The sequence below is a fragment of the Carettochelys insculpta genome, chromosome 4 (genome assembly GCF_033958435.1).
Source record: "Carettochelys insculpta isolate YL-2023 chromosome 4, ASM3395843v1, whole genome shotgun sequence".
NCBI lineage: Eukaryota > Metazoa > Chordata > Testudines > Carettochelyidae > Carettochelys > Carettochelys insculpta.
In genome coordinates this window covers 37,898,241-37,921,043 of record NC_134140.1, presented here as the reverse complement: position 1 = coordinate 37,921,043, position 22,803 = coordinate 37,898,241, and the positions used below count along the sequence as shown (strand labels likewise).

Here is a 22,803-nt window from a genome sequence, read left to right as displayed (position 1 = left end):
CCTTTCGAAAAGGAGCCCCATCTGGACAAGCTGCGTGGCTGCGAGCCACGTCAATTTCGAAGTGCCGCGGCCTCCCACACGCTAATGAGGCGCTGAATATGTATTTCAGCGCTTCATTAGTAAACTTCAAAATGACCATTTGCATCGCCATTTCGAAGTTTTTGGTTAGTGTAGACGTAGGCAAGATGTTCTGCTATGGGCTACACCCTAAAAGCATTCAGAAACTAACAATGATGCTAAGCACAGCAGATCACTTGCTCAGCAGGACATCTCACGGGCTACATCTACACTGAGTATTATTTTTTTTAATTTTTTTTTCAAAAAATCCCACGGACAATCTACACACAAATGCGTTATTTCTAAATTAAATCAGAAGAACGTGGCACTTTATTGGTGGCCCTCTTCTGCTCCCACATGAGGAAGAGTGCCTTTTTCTTAAATGGACTGACAGAAAAAAAATATGTGTAGACACCCCAGGGGCTCTTTTTTTCAAAAGAGCAGTCTTCCACGGCATCAGATTTTTTGATCTGAGGCATTTTCAGGCCCATTCTTTCGAAAGAGCAGCTGGGGTGTTTCCTCTCTCTATCAAAAGAACAGATTGATTTTTTGATCATCTTTTTTGTATGTGGTCACAATCTTTTGAAAGAAAATTTTTCAGAAGAGATCTTCCAAAAGAACTTCTTTCAAAGGACTGCTGTAGCGTAGACATAACCACTGAGAATATGTGAAACCATTGTCCGGGCTGGTTTTAAGGTGTTGGCTATTTAAAGCCCTAAATGGTGGGAGAATTACCTAACTTAGGGATTACTTCTCTCCCAGCAAGGTAAATCTCTTTCATTATAAAAGAGAGGAAACTGCCAGGTGCTGTTCCTGAGGGCTTTAGGAATTTGTAATTTGTTCCTGTTAGTGCAAAAGAACCTAAATTCAATAAAATTCTGAGCCTTCAGAAAAGACATCTCAGCTTGCTTGAGGTTTTATAGGAGGCAGAAGTCATGCTTCCCAGAACAATTAAAGGAAGAGAAGGACCTTTATTTATGTGATTAGCCAGCTGAGTACCTATCTGGGGCTGCATCTACACTACCAGATAAAATTCATTTTATTAAAATCCATTTCTTAGTGCTGGGTTTTATCCATTCGATTTTGAGCATCTTCAGCTTGCCACATGCTCCCCACAAAATACTTACTGCTGCCACACACATGTAGCTTAAATCAAGCTTAAATCGAGCTTAAACCTATTGCACAGTTCCCTGAGCACTATTGCATGTTGGCCCCACACGAAGATTTGGGTATATGATGACGTCTTCCCACATTTCATTCTCCTCCTTCCCCTGTCATGTCAAGTATGTTTAAGTAGACACAGGTGCTACATTGAAACTTGAATGACTCACTCACAGTTACAGCTCTGGGCGGCTAAAAAACCCCAGACTACAGTCAGGTTTGGACCTGCAAAAGAAGGCCCTTAGGACAAGAATATTCCACACTGCAAGCCTTACTTTCACAACTGTGGTAACTGTATAGCTACTATATTTCCTACATTGAAACATGTATGGCTCGGTGAGGCTAAAATACCCTGGCTACAGCCAGCCCTGACAATCATGACCACCGAGGCAGATGTCCCCTGGGCAGCTAAAAGAACCCTGGCTACAGCCAGCCCCCAAAAATTATAACCCTCACTGCGTACAAGCTGCTTAGCATCTTGTGCAATGCGTCCCTGTCATTGGTTTGCGTCCCTTTCACTGGCAGGAATTGGGTGCAGGAATGTTCCAGATTGTGTGGCATCTCCGGGGCACAGGGAAGAGAGGGGACATCGGGGTCAGGACAACATGTAAATGGCTGAAAAGAAGTTTCTCATCCTACCAGATAAGCCAAGCTGACATGTGGTATGGGGGGGGCCAGCGGCTGGCGCCAGACAGTGCAGAACAAAAAGCAGCTAGCACGGGTATACACAGAACCACAAATCCCACAGCTAAGCTACTAGCAAAGAAAAAAAAAGATTTTTCAGCCTCTCATGACTCTACAGCCACAGCCTTCCAGGTGCCAGATTGCAGCAGTCTTCATGTTGCCTAATTGCTCGACACCTTAGAGTAGTGGAGATGTAAGAGGCCAGAGCCGAGAACTGTCTGACAGTGTGGGGCACATGTGGGACATCCATGGAGGCTAATGAATATGATTTAAAGACATCACACATCCTCACTACCCTTCATTCAGAATCTTAAATTCAAACTGAACGCTACACCCGTGAGGTTCCTACGATTTTAGGATTTAGATATTATGTCAGTTTTAGTGGTCCATAAATTGAGCTAATGTAATTTACAGTGAGGACAGGCACTTGGAAAAATCAAGCTAACTGACTTAAAATCCCTTTTATCCCTTAGAAAGACCATGTTAATGCTGTTTGGAATCTGTTGTAATTCTAATTGCAATTGTTGTAATACACCTAAGATTCAGGAACATTTTCTTTAGTATTTAAATTGAAAACACCACAGTTATTATATGTAGAATAATTGACTCCTTTATTGTATTGTCTTAAACTGAAAAGACATGGCTGTTGGTGTCATCTACATTTCATTATCCTCTCAACCTACCACTTAAATAGTCTGGTGGCCCAAGACAATTGTCTTTACTTTGGATACTTTCTTATTCAAATCACAGGGAGTTCTGTGTAAGGACTGTGCTATCACGTCCTGTCTGAAGATACCATATATGATCAGAATCCAAACCCCTACATTTAACAGTACAGAGAAACCTGCAGAAATTACTGATATTTAATAACATTTTTCACAATGGGTTCCTAAAAGTAAAAACAGGATAGCTAAATTCATGCTCTATATTTCAAAGTAAACACTGCATGTCACAGACTAGAAAGAAAATAGCCACAATACTTTAACACATCTGTATTTGGAAATTAACATATTAGAGACATCACGTATTGTGCTGTTTAAATTTTTGGGTCTTTTACTAAACTTACAGTGTAAGATTTTTTTTCCAGCATGAATGCAATCCTTTTAGGTCCATTTTTGATTTCTTCTCAAAAATGCATTATGAGGAGTTTTAATCAGGAGATATAGACTCTCCTATGAATATGTGAATAAGACAACACATTGTATATGCAACAGTATATGGTATGTTCATTCTGGGGGGACTTCACTGTATGTTACACAGCTCTTTAACACTGATCAACTCCTTATGTTCATCCTCCTAAGGATGGAATAGTACTTAATATTAGCGAATATTATGCAATATTTTAACAACTATTGGTATTAAAAAGAGTTAAATATGCAAGAAAGGGGAGAGACATCTTATGAGTTTGGCTTTAGGGACACTATCAAATCTACTCTTAAACTGAATAGCTCAGGTTCATAATGATAAATGCATGTTGTCATAATTTCTCACTTGCAGAGTGTACTGAAGCCCTAACAGCATCTACTCTTGTAAAACAGCACTACAATCAAAAAGTTCAAAATTAATAGCTGTGAAATCTCGAGCGTTCATAAGCATGTGTTTTTATCACTTCCATGCTGTGCAGATTGGGTACTCTTGTTATTTATTATTTGTGACAGTGAACAATTCCCACTTGCTTTAGTGCAAAAGCGAAGAGTTGTTCACATATAAAGCAGTAAGGCGAAGAATAGATTTGAAACTGTTGGAATCATTTTGCAGGACCAAAATTACATGGATCATACAGCGCTTTCTTTCAATGTCCAAAATAGTGGTAGCCCCACAGTTTTTTTAACCTCTGTTTATTGCTTTATTTAAAAGTTTCTCTCATCTCATTATCATTATCATCAACAACCATGGGCTCAGTGTCCATTGGTGTCTGATACCTCCCTCACTATTTCCTTCCCTCCTTCCCTGTTGAGTGCAGAGTGACTTAGTTTTCTTTTGGTAGCCAACTCATTCACTCAACCCCGACCACTCAAGTGGTGCCGTGGATCTTGTTTATCTGGCCAACATCCAAGCCGGGATCTTTTATCAGTTAATCGTGCTGGCATCGGATTTCATTCATACTGCCATTTCACTATCAGCACATCATCACTCACCTGACCAAACCCTCCCCCGTTATCCAGGCTTGGGACTGGCACGGAACCCCTAGGGCAGGGTTTCCCCACCTATGGGTCGGGACTCAACCATGGGTCATAATTACATTTCAGAAGGGTCTCCAGCTAGGCTGGGCAGCTCCACAGGTGGCTATTAAGAAACCATTCACACTCCTGAAGTGATTCTCAGTTTCTTAGTAGGATTAACTGCCATCAAGCAGTTAAGCCAATCAATTATGTTGAGACCCATTTCTGCTTCAGGGCAGAGAACTGCATACCTGATGAGCAGCACCCAGCTCAGGTGTGGTGGAGGCTTGAGTACAAGGCTGGGAGGGAAGGCAGAGCTGACCAGCTCCCGGGCTTCCACCCTTTGCAGGAGGTGGGGTCCCCCACCTCCAGCTGGCTCTGATGGCCACAGCTCTTCCCCAGCTGGTTTCCAGCCACAGGAGTCAGGGGTCTCTGCCCTGGCCCAGGTTCCCACAGCTGGTGCTGCAGGCCAGGACTCTGCCACACCCAGTTACCATCTGCAGGGGTCAGGGTCTCCCTCTGGCCCCAGCCAGTGCTCTCATGGCTGCCTCTGCCAGGCAGGGATCTGCCCCAGCCAGCTTCCAGCTGCAGGTATTGGAGTTCCCCTCCATACCGGTTGGAGTTCCCACAGCAGGCGCTGCTGGCCGGAGCTCCATGACCCAGCCAACTTCCAGCTCTGGGGGTCCCTGTGCCACCCCTAGCTCCCTCCAGCCTTTGAGTGACTCCTAGACCCTGAATGTGACTTCCCTAGCCTGTGAATGAGACAACCTTAGCCCCCTTCAGCCCAACTGACTCCTAGCACCTGAGTGTGACTCCCCAGACCCCTTCAGCCCGAGTGTGACTCCCCTAGCTCCTCCTTCAGCCCGAGTGACTCCTTGGCCCTGAGTGTGACTCCCCTAGCCCCCTCCAGTCCGTGATGTGACTCTCTCCTAGCCCCTGAGTGTGACTCCCCTAGCCCCCTCTTGCCCCTGAGTGTGGGGTTTAAGCTGAGGGGAGCAGTTTGGAGATGAGCGTCTTCTCACCATCACAACTCTGATTAACCATAGTAAATGTAGTCTTATTATTTTATTAATATATTTCACCTTTTCTATGAGATAACTATTATGACTATATAAACATGAGGAGACACAATTTTATATTCTTCCCTCAGGTGAAAAATTAGCTAATTACGGCTCTGCCTCCTCTTACTCCCTTCCCCTCCCCCACCCCGGCCCCTGTTTTTGAATTGCCTTGGGTCACAAAGTCTTCCTGAATTGTCAAAATGGGTCCCTGTCTGGAAAAGGTTGGGAACCACTGCCCTAGAGGCTTCATGGCGGAGCTTTCCTCTCAAAGCTAACATTCATATCTAACATGTTCTATATTTATATAGCACTTGGCACAGTGAGGCCCTGGTCCTTGATTAGGGATTCAAAGTGATACAATAATTCAAACACACTAATAATTTTAAGTCATGAAAATCTTCCTAATTTTTCAGATTACTATTATTTTTACTTTTGTGCTAGGATTTACAAAAATGCTCTTTTCTAAAGTACTTTGAGATTCATGGCAGAAAATGTTACATACAGTTCCCATACCATACAGTTTATAATACAGTCTGAAAACAAACAAACAAACAAAACAAAGTGACTGACAAGTAGCAGAAGAGAAAGGGAAGGGAGAAAGAAGAAAGAGGGTAACAGTAACAAATATGTACTGCTATAGGCTAACAATGTGAAAAACTTTATGGTTCAATATGAGTTCATCTCTTGGCTACCCACTTCTATTATCTTTGCAGGGGACCCTGCATACACGTCAGATTTTTTTAACAATTCAAGTTTTCTATAAAACTAACTCTATTTTAGTTGTAATAAGATTTTTTCTCAAATCATTATTTTTCCTGAGATTATTTTTGAGGACAATAATTTTATAGGCCTCTCCAGACTCTGCATATTTGCAATTAACAAAGAAAAACTTAAGAGTAGTAATTGCCATAGGTCTCCATCTGATTTTAGCATTAACTCACAGAAAAATCTATCATTTATTAAGGCAGCAAAAAAGAACTGCCTGTGGGCAATACTATTATCAGTGCACAATTAGTTGTAGATTGAAGACGTTAGCCTTACATATTTTCTCATGCTAGTAATCTGAACCCTACATTGGAAACCAGGTCTCTTGATGAAATGCTATTTATTTAACTACAGAAAATTTGATTTGATGCAAGGGTAGAAAATAACAAAACTAATAATTCCCAACTGTACATGAAATGATGTTAGGTCATATTTTAATTGAGACTTTTTAGTAGAGCATAAAAAATTATAAACAGGATACATTACAAGAGAGGCTTTTATAGCAAAGTCATTTTCTCTTAGTTTAAAAAAAACTTTGTGAATGCTAAAAAGAAGTCTTTTCCACTGTCAGTTACTATAAACCTATCACAAAGTATGAATTCCTAATTCTTAATGTTAAGTCTTTCAAATCCTTGGACTTATTTCATTTATTTTTTTCTTTGATAACAGATGGATTTTCTTTTATCCTTAGTAATTTGCATCAATAGTAGATCAGGAAGTCTTATAAATACATAAAGCCTTTTAGAAACATTTGATAGAGGGAAGCTTTAACTAGCCCTTTTATATTTACGCAACATTAATTCTCCAGGAAGGTTACCATTTAACTTGAAGAGTTCAGTCATTTTCTATGATTGAAGAAGAACAAGTTATAGCACACACTCTAAATTCAGCACACTATAGTGCTATAGAAGTATACTGAATTTCAGTTTTAAAATGTTCAAGATGAATTATCAGTGCATTCAGCAAAATCTGCAGAGTCAAGGGAATGTAGCAAAACCCACTCCCTGTTGAATATCACACAAGTCAAAACCTATTTTGTAATACTGTGAATAAGTAGTCTAAGTAAATCTATTCAATCTCTTTCACATGCAGGGAATTTCATATCGCTTTTTATCTTTTCTACCACACAAAAGAAAAACTGTGCAAAAACCACACTTTTAAATCATATTTAATAAATATATATTTAGAATGACCATAGTTTTGCAAATATAATTCATCTATGTACATGTTTTCCTTATCAGCAAACTAAATATGAGTTCCTCCGAGCAATCTGTTTCTCATTTCAATAGGGTAAGGGACAAACATTTATCATAAAGCCATTCAAATAACATACATTTTGTTTACAAAAGTGCAAACAAATTATAAATCTGGGACCTAATATACCGGCAGTAAAATAAACCAGAGATATCCTATCCAGCTCTTGTAAGGCACTGAGAGTTTTTACTTACTTAAATGTGAAAAGGTTCCTACACTCATAGCTCTCATAAAAGGTGGAAAAGTTTAAAGAAGAATAACTCAATCTGGTTCTGATCTCTCTGCTTCTCGTTTTACTCCTGTTTGAGAGATTAGTGATGTATGTGAGATCAGAATTACCCCTTTGTCTCTGTCAAAAGGACTCAAAGGCTACATCTACACAAGAAGCCTCTGACAACAGAAGTCACTGTCAGAAGGGATTTCCCGTCAAAACTTCTCTTGAGAGATTGCATCTACACATAAAAGCAGGTCAAAAGAGCAAGACTGCCAGCCCTCTCTTGACAGAATGGCTAATCGTAAATTCTGCAAACAGTGCTGCATGGTGAACCAGAAGACCTGTCTGTTGACAAAAAGGCCCTGGAGCATCTACACAGCTGTTTTGGTGAGAGAACACTGTTGAGAAAAGTGTTATACTTGAACAGGGAGAGGTATACTGCTGCCAGTTGATGTGCTGCGTTTTGTCACCAAACTGTTGACAAAGCACATTTTGCGTGTAGACATTGCAGTTTTTCTGAACAAAAGCCCAGTTTTGCCAGGAAAAGCCTCTCATGTAGACATAGCCATATAGTAGATCAACCAATATTCTCCTAACCTATACAATTTACTTTACATAGCAATCTCACTTGTACATTTCTTTAGATATTCTACATGAAAATTCCATTTTTAAATATGTATGAGTCGTTAAGTCACAAGATGCACAGTACAGTTTGTAATTGCTAGGGAGAAAACTGCTAATAGTACAAAGCCATGGGGAAAATGGATGATGCTTAATTTAGGCTTTAGTTTTGTCATCCTTACATATATTCAACCTTATTTGTTCTAACAATAATCTAGTTTGTTTCAGCAGAACTAGTTGTGAAGTTAAACATTGCTCAGTGTGAGAAAATGTGACTGATTCAGTCCCTTGGATCGCAGGCAGCAGAGTAAAACTGCAAGTGCATATTCAAATCAGTTATGAATGAGTTTTCTAAATCTGCAAAACGGATACATCCCAAGATCAGAATGGAGGTCGCTGGTTGAGCATGTAATTAAATAGAGGTCTTGCAATTTCCAGTGCAATTATTCCCACTGAACAAGGATTCACAAAACTACTTGGAATAAAAATAACTTTTATTTCAAAGGACACAGTTGCTGTCTTTTGCAACATTAATAAAGCAACCATAACATATATATCCTTAGCAGCAACGAAGGGTCCTGTGGCACCTTATAGACTAACGGAAACGTTTTGAGCATGAGCTTTCGTGAGCACAGACTCACTTCATCAGATCTGATGAAGTGAGTCTGTGCTCACGAAAGCTCATGCTCAAAATGTTTCCGTTAGTCTATAAGGTGCCACAGGACCCTTCGCTGCTGTTACAGATCCAGACTAACATGGCTACCCCTCCGACATATATTCTTCAAGTATCACTGATGTTCTCTTTGTATCAACTTATGTTTTTCTTTTTGAGATAATGAAGTATGCACACATGATGTCACTACAGTACAATGTATTTAGTGCATGGGGAGGGAGATGACAGTATCATTAAAACTTGATGTCCATAAAGTTGTGCTGAAAGTAATGGAATTGAACTAGCATAAAACTACAGTAACACCCTAGAGAAGCAGGACAAATGCACATTAAAAACAGCAAAAAATAAAGTTGGGGAAGGTAAATATAATAAAAAAATCAACTTACATGACTGTAGTGAAAACACTGAAAAAAGAACAATTTAATTAAATGATTATTATATTAGCCCTCGCTATTGCTTCATGAGTCATATTTCCAGTTTTGCTTTTTATATTCATTTTAGGAAACTTAGATTCCAATGAGAATATTTGTTGTAGATAAAACTTGACATCCACAATTAGAGTTTTAAATTTAGTAAATTACATAGAATTGCCTAAGCCAGATTTGGTCAATCTTGTGCATGACCTCAACTGGGTGGCAAAGTTTTAATTTCAGAAGTAGGCAAGCATTTTAGGTCAAATCTGTCTCATTTGTATGAAGACACACAAGAAATAGCACAAAATTACATGATCAAATGCACACAGTGACTCCTCAACAGATTGAGCAAATATGTGTTAGCATATATAGCCAAGAATTGTCCATTAGCATGATCAAGAACACACTTAAGTATGGAGTTACAGTCTCTTGAACCTTATATCCTAGAGACATAATTCTTTGGCTACAACAATGGTTTCACATTTTGCATTTGATATAAGGCCAAATCCTGCTCATTGTGCTCACACCAAGCAATACTGAACAGTACAGTCAAGGTTCTATGCAGTTAATTATGTAAAAGATGAAGTTTGGGAGGTGCTTTTTGAGCTACTGAATAAGCGCTCATAAAATAAAATCTTACAACATGATAGAATATGCTTACCAGTGTCAAGACAGACAAAGCTAAATTTTGAAAAATAAAGGTATAAAATGCCTGTTTTCAGTTCCTAGTTGTCAAGTAGAGGATAATTATTAGTGTACTATTTGTGATCATTACTGAGAACAATAAAACTATGCACTGGAAATTAGGCTACAACAATATACGTACCAGCTAATTTAGGAAAGGCAGTAGAAGAGTTTTCAGAGTGGAGAAAAGGCTGCTTTAAAACATTTAAACAATTAAAATCATGTTCTAAACCTCTTTTCTCAATGTGATGGAAAACCATGTTTCTGTTCAAAAAAGCTTGCACAGCCAGTGTCAAGAATCCATAAAATTTTACTGATTCCAAGATTTTTTGTTTTCTTGTTAGCCTGTTGGTTTTTCACACACGTTCATATTTTATATTAAATTGTATATCTTGTTTTCTGAAGAGAGTGAGACAAGCCCTATTCTGAAATACAACTGTAGCAATCAGTCAGCTTCACTCAACTTGCAGTGGTATAAGACAAAAAAGAACTAGGTCCCTGATTCAGTAAAGTACTTGGGACTAAACAGATGATGTTAGGTACATGCTTAAGTAACCCACTGAACTGGTGTTTCGGTACTGGATACAGGATGGGATTTTTTTCATTTGTAAATGGCTTATGACATAGAGTATCAAATTCCTTCACCAGTATTTGCTGAATTTTCCCTAGACTGAGAGGAACCAAGAACATAAAATATCTTAACATTTACTTTTTTTCGTTTTATTTACACAATTTCCATTGTATTCCCATGCCCATTACTCTCAGTTGGCTCCTCTCCAATGCGATATTCCATCACACTTGTAGAAGAGCAACCTCAGAAACATATTGGTTCCTGCAGCTGCAGCTGCCTCATTGCAGTACGTATGGAGGAGGGAAGGGCAGGCTGTTTGTTTGTTTCTCATGTGTAGAGCATTTTTCCAAATTCCTTTTGTGTTCGCAGTTTTAAAATCAGAAGGGCTCATTATGCTATTTTTTCTGAGATCCTACATGACACAAACTGTCATTTATATATTATGGTATTTGGATTTAAGTAATTTTGAAAACTTCACAATCACGCAAAATAGGAACAAACTGCAGGACTGGTTCCGTGGTATTTAAGACATACCAGTATCATATGTGTTAAGGCATCAGGCCAGGGTGGAAGTTAACAAGACAAGATAGGAATGGGCATTGCGAAATCAATCTGAAAGAGGAAATAAGATTTTACTTAATAATACCATTCTGAGTATAATTCATATATACTAGGTATTGGGCATTCAGCACATATTGGTAAGGTTATGTGAACTGGGTAATTTACTTTTGCAAGTCACCTTTAAGTACATTGCATGGTCAATAAATATTAAGCAGTAATTTACATTCAATGAACAAAGTTGGAACTGTTCTCTTACTACCTTTTGGTTCAAAAGAGATATTATGCTATTTAAATCTTTGTTTCTTTTTGTTATTAATTCATTGATGTGGATGATGATTAAAATTGAGTTTAATAATGTAATTTTAAAATAGTTGCTGACTACAACATTTGGGGTAACACTAACAATGTACAAAATGTAATATAATTTGAGACAACAGCATCTCTCTTTTAGATGAGAGAAGTCAAGCCAAAAGGATACAGAGCAAATTTCCCAGAAATATGACATACGTGCATACACCTTTGCTACATTATGGAACAATAAAAATATCTGGAGCAACTTGTGTTTGTAGTTTATATGCAATATATATTTACCCATCCTAAGAATGAACACAGGTAATTCATTTTGCAGCTCTAAATGTTCCTCAATGCATACTATAAAAAGTAACGCTGAAAATATGCTTTAGAAGCATGGCTGTAAGACACTGAACTGTATTTCTCAAATATGTGTAAGAAATATATACTTTAGGTATTCCCAGAAGGAAAAGAAAATAACTAGATATGTTTAAATTAATTACAGGAAAGAGTTTAGAGCGTTTCTAAAGGATTTGGGTAATTAGCTAACAAAAACAGTACCAAGAGGTTTCAGTTCTGAAGTCTGATGATTTATCACTGTTTTACTATAAAATCTAATCATGACCAGGCTTTCTATTTAATGTACAAGGAAATTTGTGTGCCATTGCAAGACAGTGGTTAGCCTGCAAAAACACTACTCAGTTAAAAAGAAATATTGAGGTACAAGATATCTAAGCAGGCAGAAATGAAGATGCACATTTATATGTATATGTGCCAGTATCACAAGTGTCTAAGGAACAATATTCTCTCTCTCTCTCTCTCTCTCTCACTCTCTGCATGCACATATAATACGGTTATTTAATTTTTGCAGTATTTTAATATACACAGGAATGAAAAGGAAATAAAAGTTCACAGTATATGTGTATATCAGTGAGCCATGTGATACAAAGACTGATGGAGTAATAATCAAATTGCTGGACATCTTAATGGCCTGGACAAAGCCATATATACATTCAGGGAGCTGTCAAAGTTAGTAAATCACAGACTACCTCTTTGAAGAAGCTAGCTTCCACTTCCCCATCCTCTTCCCTTCCCCCACCCTTACAAATAGACATTCTTTAGTCCTTCAAAGCATGACACTCCTGCTCTACTGAGATTCCATCCCTTTGGATTGCAGGATGATTGCAGTACCAAATTAGCTATTTGCACACAGGACATGAAGGTTTCACTGAACAGGAAAATAAAGCCCTTATTAGTTAGTTGAACACATTGTGTTAAATAAAGTGAATACAATTTTCAAAAATGTTTCTTGCAGTAATTTAGCAACAAATAAGGGTCATGACTAAAACCAGTTGTGGAATATTTACTATGTTGTAAACCAAAGAGAGAATATTTGCCTATGCTTTATTGAGAAACCTCACTCCCAGCTGTATCAATGCTAAATGTTAAAATGTTACACCTCATCACAAAGATCCACACTTGTTTTCTACATTCAGCTAGTGCTACAGTAAGATTTTTTTTTTTAAAAATCATTATTTGGACTCAAGAAACTTAGTCAATGCACTAGTCATGACCAACTTTACTCTTGCTGGTTAATCTTTAATTCAATTTTGCATCCACTATTGTGAAGAAAAAAGAGGTTTTACGTGGTTGGCTAAACACAAAATTTAAGACTGACTTCTGCTTGATGTACAGGGTGCATCCTCTCATTTACACATAATGGAGTTACATGAGAATATGGAGGGAGAAACTGATACTTTTAATTTATAGTTACAGCTCACATCTATGATAACCAGCTATATACAAAGTTGCCACAATCCAAGAGAAAACTGTACAATGTCCATGTAAGCCAATCAACTGGTCAGCACACTGAGATTTTTTTTTAAGTTTATTTCTACAGATCGCAAAAGCATAAGGATAACTCATAAAAGACTACTAAATTAGATAGGAGCAATGTACCTCAAGCAAAGAGATAATGTTCCTTAGATAACTCTTTCTAATCACACTGAAGGTGGCATAAATTTCTTTGAAAAACACACCCAGAATATTTTAAATATCCCAGACATAATGTATACATAGCAACTAAAAGAGAAACCAGTGGACATCAACAGACAAAAAAGAACAAGAACAACAACAAGAACAAAACCTCTAGTGGAGGTTAATATAAAAATCTCACATGCATGCCCGAGAGTTTCAGTGAATGAAATCTGCTCAAATGTGTTCTCATGTTGCTCTCTGTAATTTTGCATTATAAATTGAAGAGGAATATAGTTCCAAAAATGAATTTAAAATCAATACTGCATATTAAAAATAGTATTTCTGGTTTAGAATTACAGTTGGGGATCCAATCTTTCAAGTTGCTGAATGCCCCAGTGACGTTCTAAACTTACTTAACTTCTAGTGTCTTTGCTGAAGTTAAGGGGCAGGTCATCAGGCCCCAAGTCAACACTGGACCTTAAAGTCAATTGTAGATATGCAATTCCAGCTATGGCACTTGCATAGCTGGAATCAACTTATCTATAATCAATTTATCTTGCCAGCCATACTGAGGGAGGTTGACGGGAGAAACTCTCCTGTGGATCACTCTCACTTCTCATGAGAATAAGGAGTACAGGGGTCGACTCTCAACCCCAGATCATTCAATCTCACATGTCCCCACTAGGCCCACGAAATTGAGCCCCAGAAGACTGACTCTGACCGGGTTGCTCTCTCAGAGAGCGTCGATGTACCCTGAGGAAAGCACTTTGCTAAATCCACGCCTGTTCAGCGAAGCTATGTCTAGATTACTGGGATTTGTTGACAGAATTTTTTGTCAGAAGGTATCTTCCGACAAACCTTCTGATGACAGATCACACCCAGACTGCCAAGTAGATCACAAGAGCAATCTGCTCTATCAACAGAGTGTGGCCAGACTACCCAGCCATTCTACCGGCAAAATGGCCAACCAGAAGCACAGCAGACAGGGATGCCCAGTGTCCTGGAAGCCATGTCTGTCGACAGAGGGCACCCCGGGAACATCCAGAATGGCTTTCTGTTTACAAATCTCTGTCAACAGAGGCATTATGGCTCATGGGGAGCAGTATATAGCTCTTTACAAAAGTGCTGCATTCTGTCGACTTATGTCAACAGAACACCTTGAGAATCTCAACACTCCATGGTTTTTTTTTTTCAGCAAAACGGATGCTTTGCCAACAAAACCCTCTTGTGTAGATATAGTCTAATGTTTGTGCTTAATTTTAGGCAATTGTCCAAATCCCACTGAAGATAATGAGTCATATATATTTGATTAAAGTTAAGCGCATGGTTACATGTTTTGCTGAACAGGGATGGCCTGCTAAATCAGGACCTAAAAGCATATACTATTTCTGACAGAAACAATGATAAGTCATGTGGCACCTTATAGACTAACAGATACTTTGGTGTATAAGATGACGAAGTGGCCTTTGCCCATGAAAGCTTATACTCCAAAATATCTGTCAATCTAGAAGGTGCCATAGGACTTATAGTTGTTTTTTTGTGGATACAGACTTAACACAAGAAGTCCTGTGGCACCTTCTAGACTAACAGATATTTTGAAGCATAAGCTTTCGTGGGCAAAGACCTGCTTCATCAGATGCATGAGTGCGGGGGTCTTGGCCCACAAAAGCTTATGCTCTAAAATATCTGATAGTCTAGAAGGTGCCACAGGACTTCTTGTTGTTCTCGAAGATACCGACTAACACAGCTACCTCTCTAAGACTTAACACAGCTGCTCCTCAGATATTTTTGACAGAAATTTCATATTAAGAAAAACCCTTGAAAGAGGGACCTTCAAGGTAATTCAGGGGAAAATACAGAGATTTACTTTTCAGAGAAAGATAAACGTGATACATTTTATAATGCCATGATATCTAAATTTAATTAAAAGTAAGTAGTGTATAAATACAAAAAATAATTATAACATCTATTATTGTTAATATGTATGCGAAGGGATATTTCTGTTTTTTGGGGATTTTTTCTATTTAGAGTATTTCACGTGATACTGCATCAAGCAAAATGCCCTGAGGAACTAAGTACAACATACTAAACTGTAAAACTAAATATATGTTGCCTTAAAGGAAAAAAACAACTACAGCACACCCCAAAATCAGCATGGAAAAATATTACCTGTGTGCTCAGTTGAGCACACCATTTAGTCCTGTAAATGGAGACCTTTCCCCTGACAACAATATTGTGGGTATGAAGATGTATCAATTACCAAGCCTAATTACATTAATGGATAATGGATATCACCCTGATCTGCTTCAGGATGGGAACTTCCTGGTTCGTCTATTTACTTGTCTTTTAAACTTTATGCACTTGATAATCTCTCCATGAAACAAAAGCAACTGACAATGAGCGAACTAAGAAAAACATGAAAGTTTCAGCTAACCTCTTGCTATAATATGCATGCTAAAATTCCACAGGTTTCACCTGGTATGTACAGGTAATATATGGTGCAATTAATACTACTTGATAGTTTATTTCTAAAAGTGTCATCATGCCTTTTAAAGAAGATGTTGAATGTGAATACCATCTGACTCAAGTGCACAAGAATATGAGTACTTTTGTGAATAAGTCAAAGCTCAACAGGTAGCATTAGAGATATGAAAAATTCGGGTTATTTATATAAACCTCCAACTGATAGGCACATTATTATGTTAAAATAAAAATGAAACAGAAGCATTTGAGCATATAAATGCCACTCCGCTGCAAATTAGCAAGTGTCCATACGATGGCTGTAACAGAAGTTGTCTGCCAAAAAATCTATCCTGCAAGCTGTTATTTAACATTATTCTTACTGTCTTATCTTTAATTTATCTACACGTCTTTGCACGTCCCTATGCTAACCATTTGATAAGCTACTTACTTCGTCCAAAGAAAACTTCATTTACAATCCTTAAACAGATAATTAAACTCAATATTAAGTAATGTCAGCTTTTCAGTGTGTTTTAAAGCAACACCTGTGATAAAGACCTTACAGTGTCATCCATGAATTATTCAGCTATATTGATAGCCAAACTACTAGCACAAAAAGCTGTCAGACATTATCTGAGAAACTGGTGGTGGAGGGGGCTATTTTAAACTGGATAAATTTGAATCTTTCTTAATGTGATACTTCCACTTTGACTGTGGCATCTATAACTGTCATAAGTTATTTTCTTCTTCAAGGACACCCTGTAATCATGTACATAAAAATATTTTCTGGGAACATATTCTAAATAATTTAATAAACAGTATACAATCAATATACTTATGCACAATAACCTAAAATAAAGCACTTATCAGCACAAATAATCATTTGTATAGTCTAATCTCTTACCAAGTTCTACATTTAACATGTAACCCATTTTTTTACCAAAAATAAATTATACTTTTGACAGTATTCAATACATTATTTTAAGATGAGTTCTGGTAGCTAGGGAGTAGCTTTAATGTTTAGTATTTGATTATCATGGGTTATACCTCGTGTTGGCATAATAATCACTAAAAAGTATCATCTACTATGTGTTTAATAAACACAACCTTGGAAGCTTGTGAACTTTTCCAGTACTTTACATTTTATATAGGCAATATTTTCAAAAGTAAAATTATAGTGGTCTCCCTGAGAGAAAGTTAATGAAGGGTTTTGCCAAGAAACTAGTATGTCAAATGCTCTGTAAAACATTAGTATGACTACTAAAATGACATACACAAAAATATTAGCTACATCAATCACATCAATTTTAAAGCTCAGCTGAATGAATGAATGACTGAATGAATGCTCATGAAATTCACTTCTACTTACAATATTTTATTCCTCCATGCAAAATGCAAATACCAGTTGCATACTATAAAAGTCAATTTCTCTACACTAACAAGCATCTCAAAGTATAAAAATTTTCTTGGGTACCATATCTGCATGTTAATAAGTGGAAAAGAAAGCATTTTTGTGAAATTAGTCATATTTTCCATGTTCCAGACTTGGCACTGTATTTGCATGAATCTGCATTCATTTATCTATCCTATCTTGCATAATATACATGGCAGTTGAGAAAACTTTCAAAATGTCCATCTTACGCAGATCCTCCCATGGCAGTTCAAACCACAAAACATTTTTCTTAGCATATAACCACCCAACAAAGAAAGTCAAAGAAAATGATCTCAGCTCAAAATTAATCATATGCTTTATAAAATTAAAGTATGGGTCTGAATCATAAAAATGGTCTGATTCTCCAGTATGTTACACTAGTTTGGTGTGAGCATTTACTCTCCTGTCTTCCTTTTATACTGTCAGAACTCCACTGACTTCAGTAACTGATTTACATCAATGCAACTAAGGTCAGAATCAGCCCCTTATAATACCTTTGAGTTCATAAACACTTTAAAGGGTGATACTAAGTAAGTTTGTACCACAGCTACCCATAGATACTGCCCAGCGGGAGTGAGAGTGACACAGCCTTGGTCTTATACAAGTTAATGAATGTAATTTAATATCCCTCCAACCGAGAAAAATGTTGTAGAAGCGGGGTGGGGGGGGGAGTTCTGACCTCACTATTTATCAAGAGGCAGACTTCTGAAATCAGTGGTACTAAAAGATGTGAGTGGGATCACAATTGAGCATATATACTATATAGAGATGTGAATCTTAATGAATAACCCAGTACTTACATGTGCCATCTTTTTAACATGATGGCTGTAAATACACCCGCACAGAGCTTGGGAAAGTGTGAATATAGAACATCTCTGTCTCTTTCAGTAGGACCTTGCTGACTGGGTGGCAGGCAAGAGTTCTCTCTCAGTGGAACCTTGTTGTCCAGTGGATGCGCCTCCCTCGGAAAGACTACTGATGTATGACAGCGTCAAGTGGAGTCTGCTGGCTAGAAAAGTACGTGTGGGTGTTGGTGGCAGTGGGGAAACCGAGTGTCTCCGTTTCCCTCACCTGCCTGTTGCCCTTACTACTGGCTGATTATCTGTGGTTCCAAGGCTGTGTAGGGAGGAGAACTGCTCCCGTGTTGTGCTTGTTCCTGGCTGGATGTGTGTGCTGGGGGCTGATAAGAGAGTCTCAGGTTCCCTTTCAGGGGCTTACTGGATTGCAAGCTTGGGGAGGAGGGGCCCGTCTGGCCTCACTCTTGTAACCTGTATTTCCTATGGTCTGTATTTGAGACAGGCTGACTCCTGTGTGTGTGTCTGTGGTCGTGGAAGGGGGGGGGCATTTTAGAGGGGAGTCCCCCCACTCCTCTACTTGTCATTACTTACTGCCAGTCAGCTGGCTGGGGGAGGGGGTAAGGGAGGGGATGAGGAGTCCCCGGTTTCCTCACTTGTCAGCTGTACTTGCAGCTGGTTACACTGCAGGGAGGAGCGAGGGAGAATACCAAGGGGATCCCCTGACACGCTTTCCCTTGCTTACAACCCTGTGTGTGTGTGAGGGAGAGGGAGGGAGGCAGGGGCATCCCCAACTTCCTTACGTGCCTGCAGCAGGTGCTGGAAGGTGGGGGGTGCTGTCTGTGTGGAGGGGCAAGAGGGGGTCGTTGCGGGGTGTCCCCAGCACCCTTACCTGCTTGCTGTACTTGCTGCTGGCCTGACAGCTGTACTCGGAGCAGTGGTCAGATCCAATGGAGATGTTGTCTCCGGCCCCCACAAAAGTATTGGCCGGGGGCAGTTCCTGCACGGCCTGGTGCTTTTTCCCGGCGGTGGGGGACTGCGGGTGAAGCTGGACCGTGGGCAGCGGCGAGCTGGATTTGTAGTGCCGGGCCAGGTCCGGGCTGCCCGGGCCGCCGTTGACCGAGCGGTACCGGCCCATGCTGGGGCTGTCGGAGAGCTTCTCGTTGACGCTGTCGTAGCGCTGCCCGTTGGGCTTGGAGGCCTCCACGGTGACGATGCTGCTGTAGAGGGGCTGCTTCCCCTTCTTGCCCTTCTTGTCCTTCTTGGGCTTCTTGGCCTTGTCGTGCTGCTGCGGGGTGAAGAAGTCCTCGTGGTCTTTCTTGCCCGCCTCGTAGCCGTGCTTGCCCTTGGAGCGGCAGTAGCGGGCCATGACCACCACCAGGATGAGCAGCACCACGGTCATGATGCCGGCCACCACGCCGATGACGATGCTGAGCCGCTGCTTGCTCAGCTCGTAGCTGGGGTCGCCGGCGATGTCCTGGGCCAGGGGCGTGTGCAGGCTGCGGGCCACCTGGCTCTCCACCACGGTGGCGTTGGAGAGGCTCTCGTTGACGAAGACGTGGAGCAAGGCGGTGGTGGACTGGGGCGGCTGGCCGCTGTCGTTCACCTGCACCACGAGGCGGTGCAGGCCGTGGTGCTTGGGGGCCAGCTTGCCCACCAGCGACACCACGCCGCTGGCCGGGTCGATCTCGAAGAGCTTGAAGGGGTTGCCGCCCACGATGCTGTAGTTGAGGTCGGCGTTGAGGCCCGTGTCCGCGTCGGTGGCCAGCACGGTGGCTACCACGGTGCGCAGGTTGCTGGAGGGGGGCAGCACGGTGTAGGAGCTGTTGCTGGGGAAGGTGACGGCCGGCGGGTTGTCGTTCTCGTCCATCACGAAGAGCGAGACGGTGGCGGTGGCCGAGCGGGGCGGCTCCCCGCCGTCCACCGCCTTGACCCGGAAGGTGTAGCTGGTCTGCAGCTCGCGGTCGAAGGAGACGGTGGAGTAGATGGTGCCGGTGTCGTTCTCGATGGAGAAGATGCCGGCGGCCTGGCCCTGCTCGCCGGGCTGGATGGAGAGGCTGAGCTCGGCGTTGCGGCCCCGGTCGGCGTCCATGACGGTCACCATGCCCACGGGGCTGTTGGGCTGCAGGTTCTCCTTCACGTAGAAGGTGAACACGTCCTGCATGAAGCGCGGCTCGTTGTCGTTGCGGTCGGCCACCCGCACCACCACCGTGGTGGAGCCCTGCAGGGCCGGCACCCCCTTGTCCCGGGCCGTCACCTGGAACTCGTAGGTGTCGCGCTGCTCGCGGTCCAGCACCGCCTGCACCAGCACGTCCCCGGAGTCCGGGTCGATGCTGAAGACGCCGCCGGGCGCCTCGGCGGAGAGGGGCGAGGGCTCCAGCGAGTAGCTCAGCTCCGCGTTCTTGCCGCTGTCCGCGTCCGTGGCCGCCACCGTGGCCACCCGCTCGCCGGGCGCGTTGTTCTCCGGGAAGGAGACCTCCAGCAGGGCCTGGCCGAACACCGGCGGGTTGTCGTTCGTGTCGGCCACCCGCACCAGGAGCGAGTTGTTGCTGGACAGGCTGGGGCTGCCGGAGTCCACCGCCACGATCACCACGTTGTAGTCCCGGACGGCCTCGTAGTCCAGCGGGGCGGAGGTGTGCAGGAAGTACTTGCGCTTGTTCTGCGGCTCGCCCTCGCCCTCGCTGGCCGGCTTGAGCTGGAAGGGCACGTCCCCCACCACCGTGCAGGTCACCACGCCGTTCTCGCCCTGGTCGCGGTCCGACACCTGCACCAGCGCGATGGGGGTGTCCACCAGCACGTCCTCGGCCACGCTGGCCACCCCGTCCCGCAGCGGGATGCGGCCGATCTTGCGGATGTCGATGGTGGGCACGTTGTCGTTCTCGTCGCGGATGTTGAGCACCACCGTGGCCTTGTCGGTCTTGGGCGGCTGGCCGCGGTCCCGGGCCATGACGGTGAAGCGCAGCTGGTTCACCTCCTCGCGGTCGATGCGGTGCAGGACGCTGAGCCAGCCCGAGGTCTCGTCCAGCCGCAGCAGGCGCCGCACCGACTCGGTGGCGGCCCCGAAGACATACTCGATCTGCCCGTTCACCCCCACGTCCAGGTCGGCCGCCCGCAGCTGCAGGATGGGGGTCCCGGGGCTGCTGTTCTCCGCCAGGTCCGCCTCGTAGACGCTCTTCTCGAAGCGGGGGCTGTTGTCGTTCACGTCGGTGATCAGCACCCGCAGGATGGCCTGGGAGGAGCGGGCCGGGTCGCCGCCGTCCCGCACCCTCAGGCTCAGCTCGTAGGAGTCCCTCTGTTCTCGGTCCAGCGCCCCCTTGACAATCAGCTGCGGCTGCTTCTCCCCGTCCGGCGTGTCGGCCACCTGCAGCTCGAACACGCTGCTGCGGGCAGCCCCGTCCGCCTCCTGCCGCCTCTTACTGCCGCCCGGGTAGAGGGCGCTCTCGGAGCCCGCCGCCGACCCCCCGCCGCCGCGTCTGCCCCCGTCCCCGCCGGGCTCCTGCAGCAGCTCGTAGCGCTCGATGCCGTTGCGGCCGAAGTCCCTGTCGGTGGCGGTGGGGAGCAGGTAGAGGGTCCCCACGGGCCGGTTCTCCTCCACGGTGAGGGTGAGGACGGGCGAGGGGAAGGTGGGGGTGTTGTCGTTGATGTCGAGGATGATGACCCGGCCCTCGAAGAGGTCCACCCAGCTCTGCGAGGGGCCGATGACCGAGACCTCGAAGTCCAGGAAGCACTCGTTCTCGTCGAAGATCATCTGGCACTGCGGCAGCTTCTCGCGGTCGATGCGCCGCTCCGTGGTGCTCAGCTCCCCGGTCATGTTATCGATCTTCAGGTAGTCGGAGCCCGACTCCAGGCTGAATGTCACCTCCCCGGAGCCCGTCACGATGCCCAGGTCCGAAGCCACGTTGCCGATGCGGATGTCGGCGGGTCCTTCCTCGGCCAGGCGGTACCTCAGCAGCTGCTTGGCCGCGGCCAGGCTGACCCAGAGCGGAGCAGGCAGGAGGAGCAAGCAGCAGCAGCAATGCATAACGCCAAGGAGAGTCCGCATCTTCCCCATCGTCTTCCCACCAGCAACCCCCTCCTCTCTCCCACCAGCTCCCTGGCAAGCCAACAGCAGCGCTCCGCGGGCGGCGGGTGGCTTGTAAAATCCTCTTCCGGGCAGCCTGGGGGCTCCTGGCTGGCGCAAACGGTGGTCAGAGCCCTGCCGCTGGCTCCCCTCCTTCCCGCGGCGAGCTGCCGACAGTTCGCGGGACGCTCTTTTGCTGAGCCACGATCCCCCTCGGCAGCCAGGACGGGATTTGCCGCCTCCGCTCCGGTGTCCCTGCGAGCACTTTGCAAGGTTGGGGTGACAAAGGCAGGAGCAGCGCGGGGCTAGCTGAAGCCCTCCCTCCCCAGGTCGGCTTCCGTGCTCCCGGAGTTAAATGCAATCCCCTCCTCTCCCGCTGTCTCTCCCAGCCGTTTACGACCAAGGCGTTAGCTCCTTTCTCCCCCCTCTGCAGGCACACGGGGGAGAAATGTGACTCGCCTGCTCCAAAGGGCTCGTGTCCGGAAACCTCCCGGCGGCAGGCAAAACCCCCAAGTGAATAACTGATTCGAACAAAATCAGCTGCAAAACCAGCGGCAGCTGGGCGAGAACCCCGGTATCACAGAGCAGTCCGCAGAAAATCCCCTTCGCTCAGCAGCCAAGCCCCCAAATCCATCTTCGCAGCTCGCCTCCAATGTGCAGCTCTGTCTCCGGAGAGGATTTTTTTGAACAACTCTGCGCAAGGTCATTAGTCACCAAGCACCGATCCCCAAGCTGCAGGGGCCCTCTGCCCACAAGCCCCGCAGCTGGAGCGGCGCGCACGCCCCCGTTCCGACCAGTCCCAAGTTTGTTTCCGCAGCCGCAGTTCGTGTGTGTGCCTTACCTGCATTTGCGCTGCAGGCGTTACAGCGACGTGGAGCTGCAGCGCGGGGAGAGCGAGTCGCAACCGA

At 43.7% G+C, this 22,803-nt stretch overlaps 1 protein-coding gene across 13 annotated transcripts in view; it reads right to left on the bottom strand.

Moving 5' to 3' along the window:
* The window catches only part of PCDH7 (protocadherin 7), a 416,058-nt gene extending 394,035 nt beyond the window's left edge, over positions 1-22,023 (bottom strand). For 11 of the 13 annotated variants that reach the window (XM_074992575.1, XM_074992576.1, XM_074992577.1 and 8 more), the window contains exon 1: positions 18,728-22,023. In XM_074992575.1, the coding sequence (XP_074848676.1) occupies positions 18,728-21,886 (3,159 nt within the window). In that variant the 5' untranslated portion in view covers positions 21,887-22,023. Of the gene's footprint in view, positions 1-17,841; positions 18,051-18,727 lie in introns of all 13 variants that reach the window. The other 2 variants (XR_012645344.1, XR_012645345.1) reach the window with 1 other exon arrangement.
* Positions 22,024-22,803: the final 780 nt, after the last annotated feature.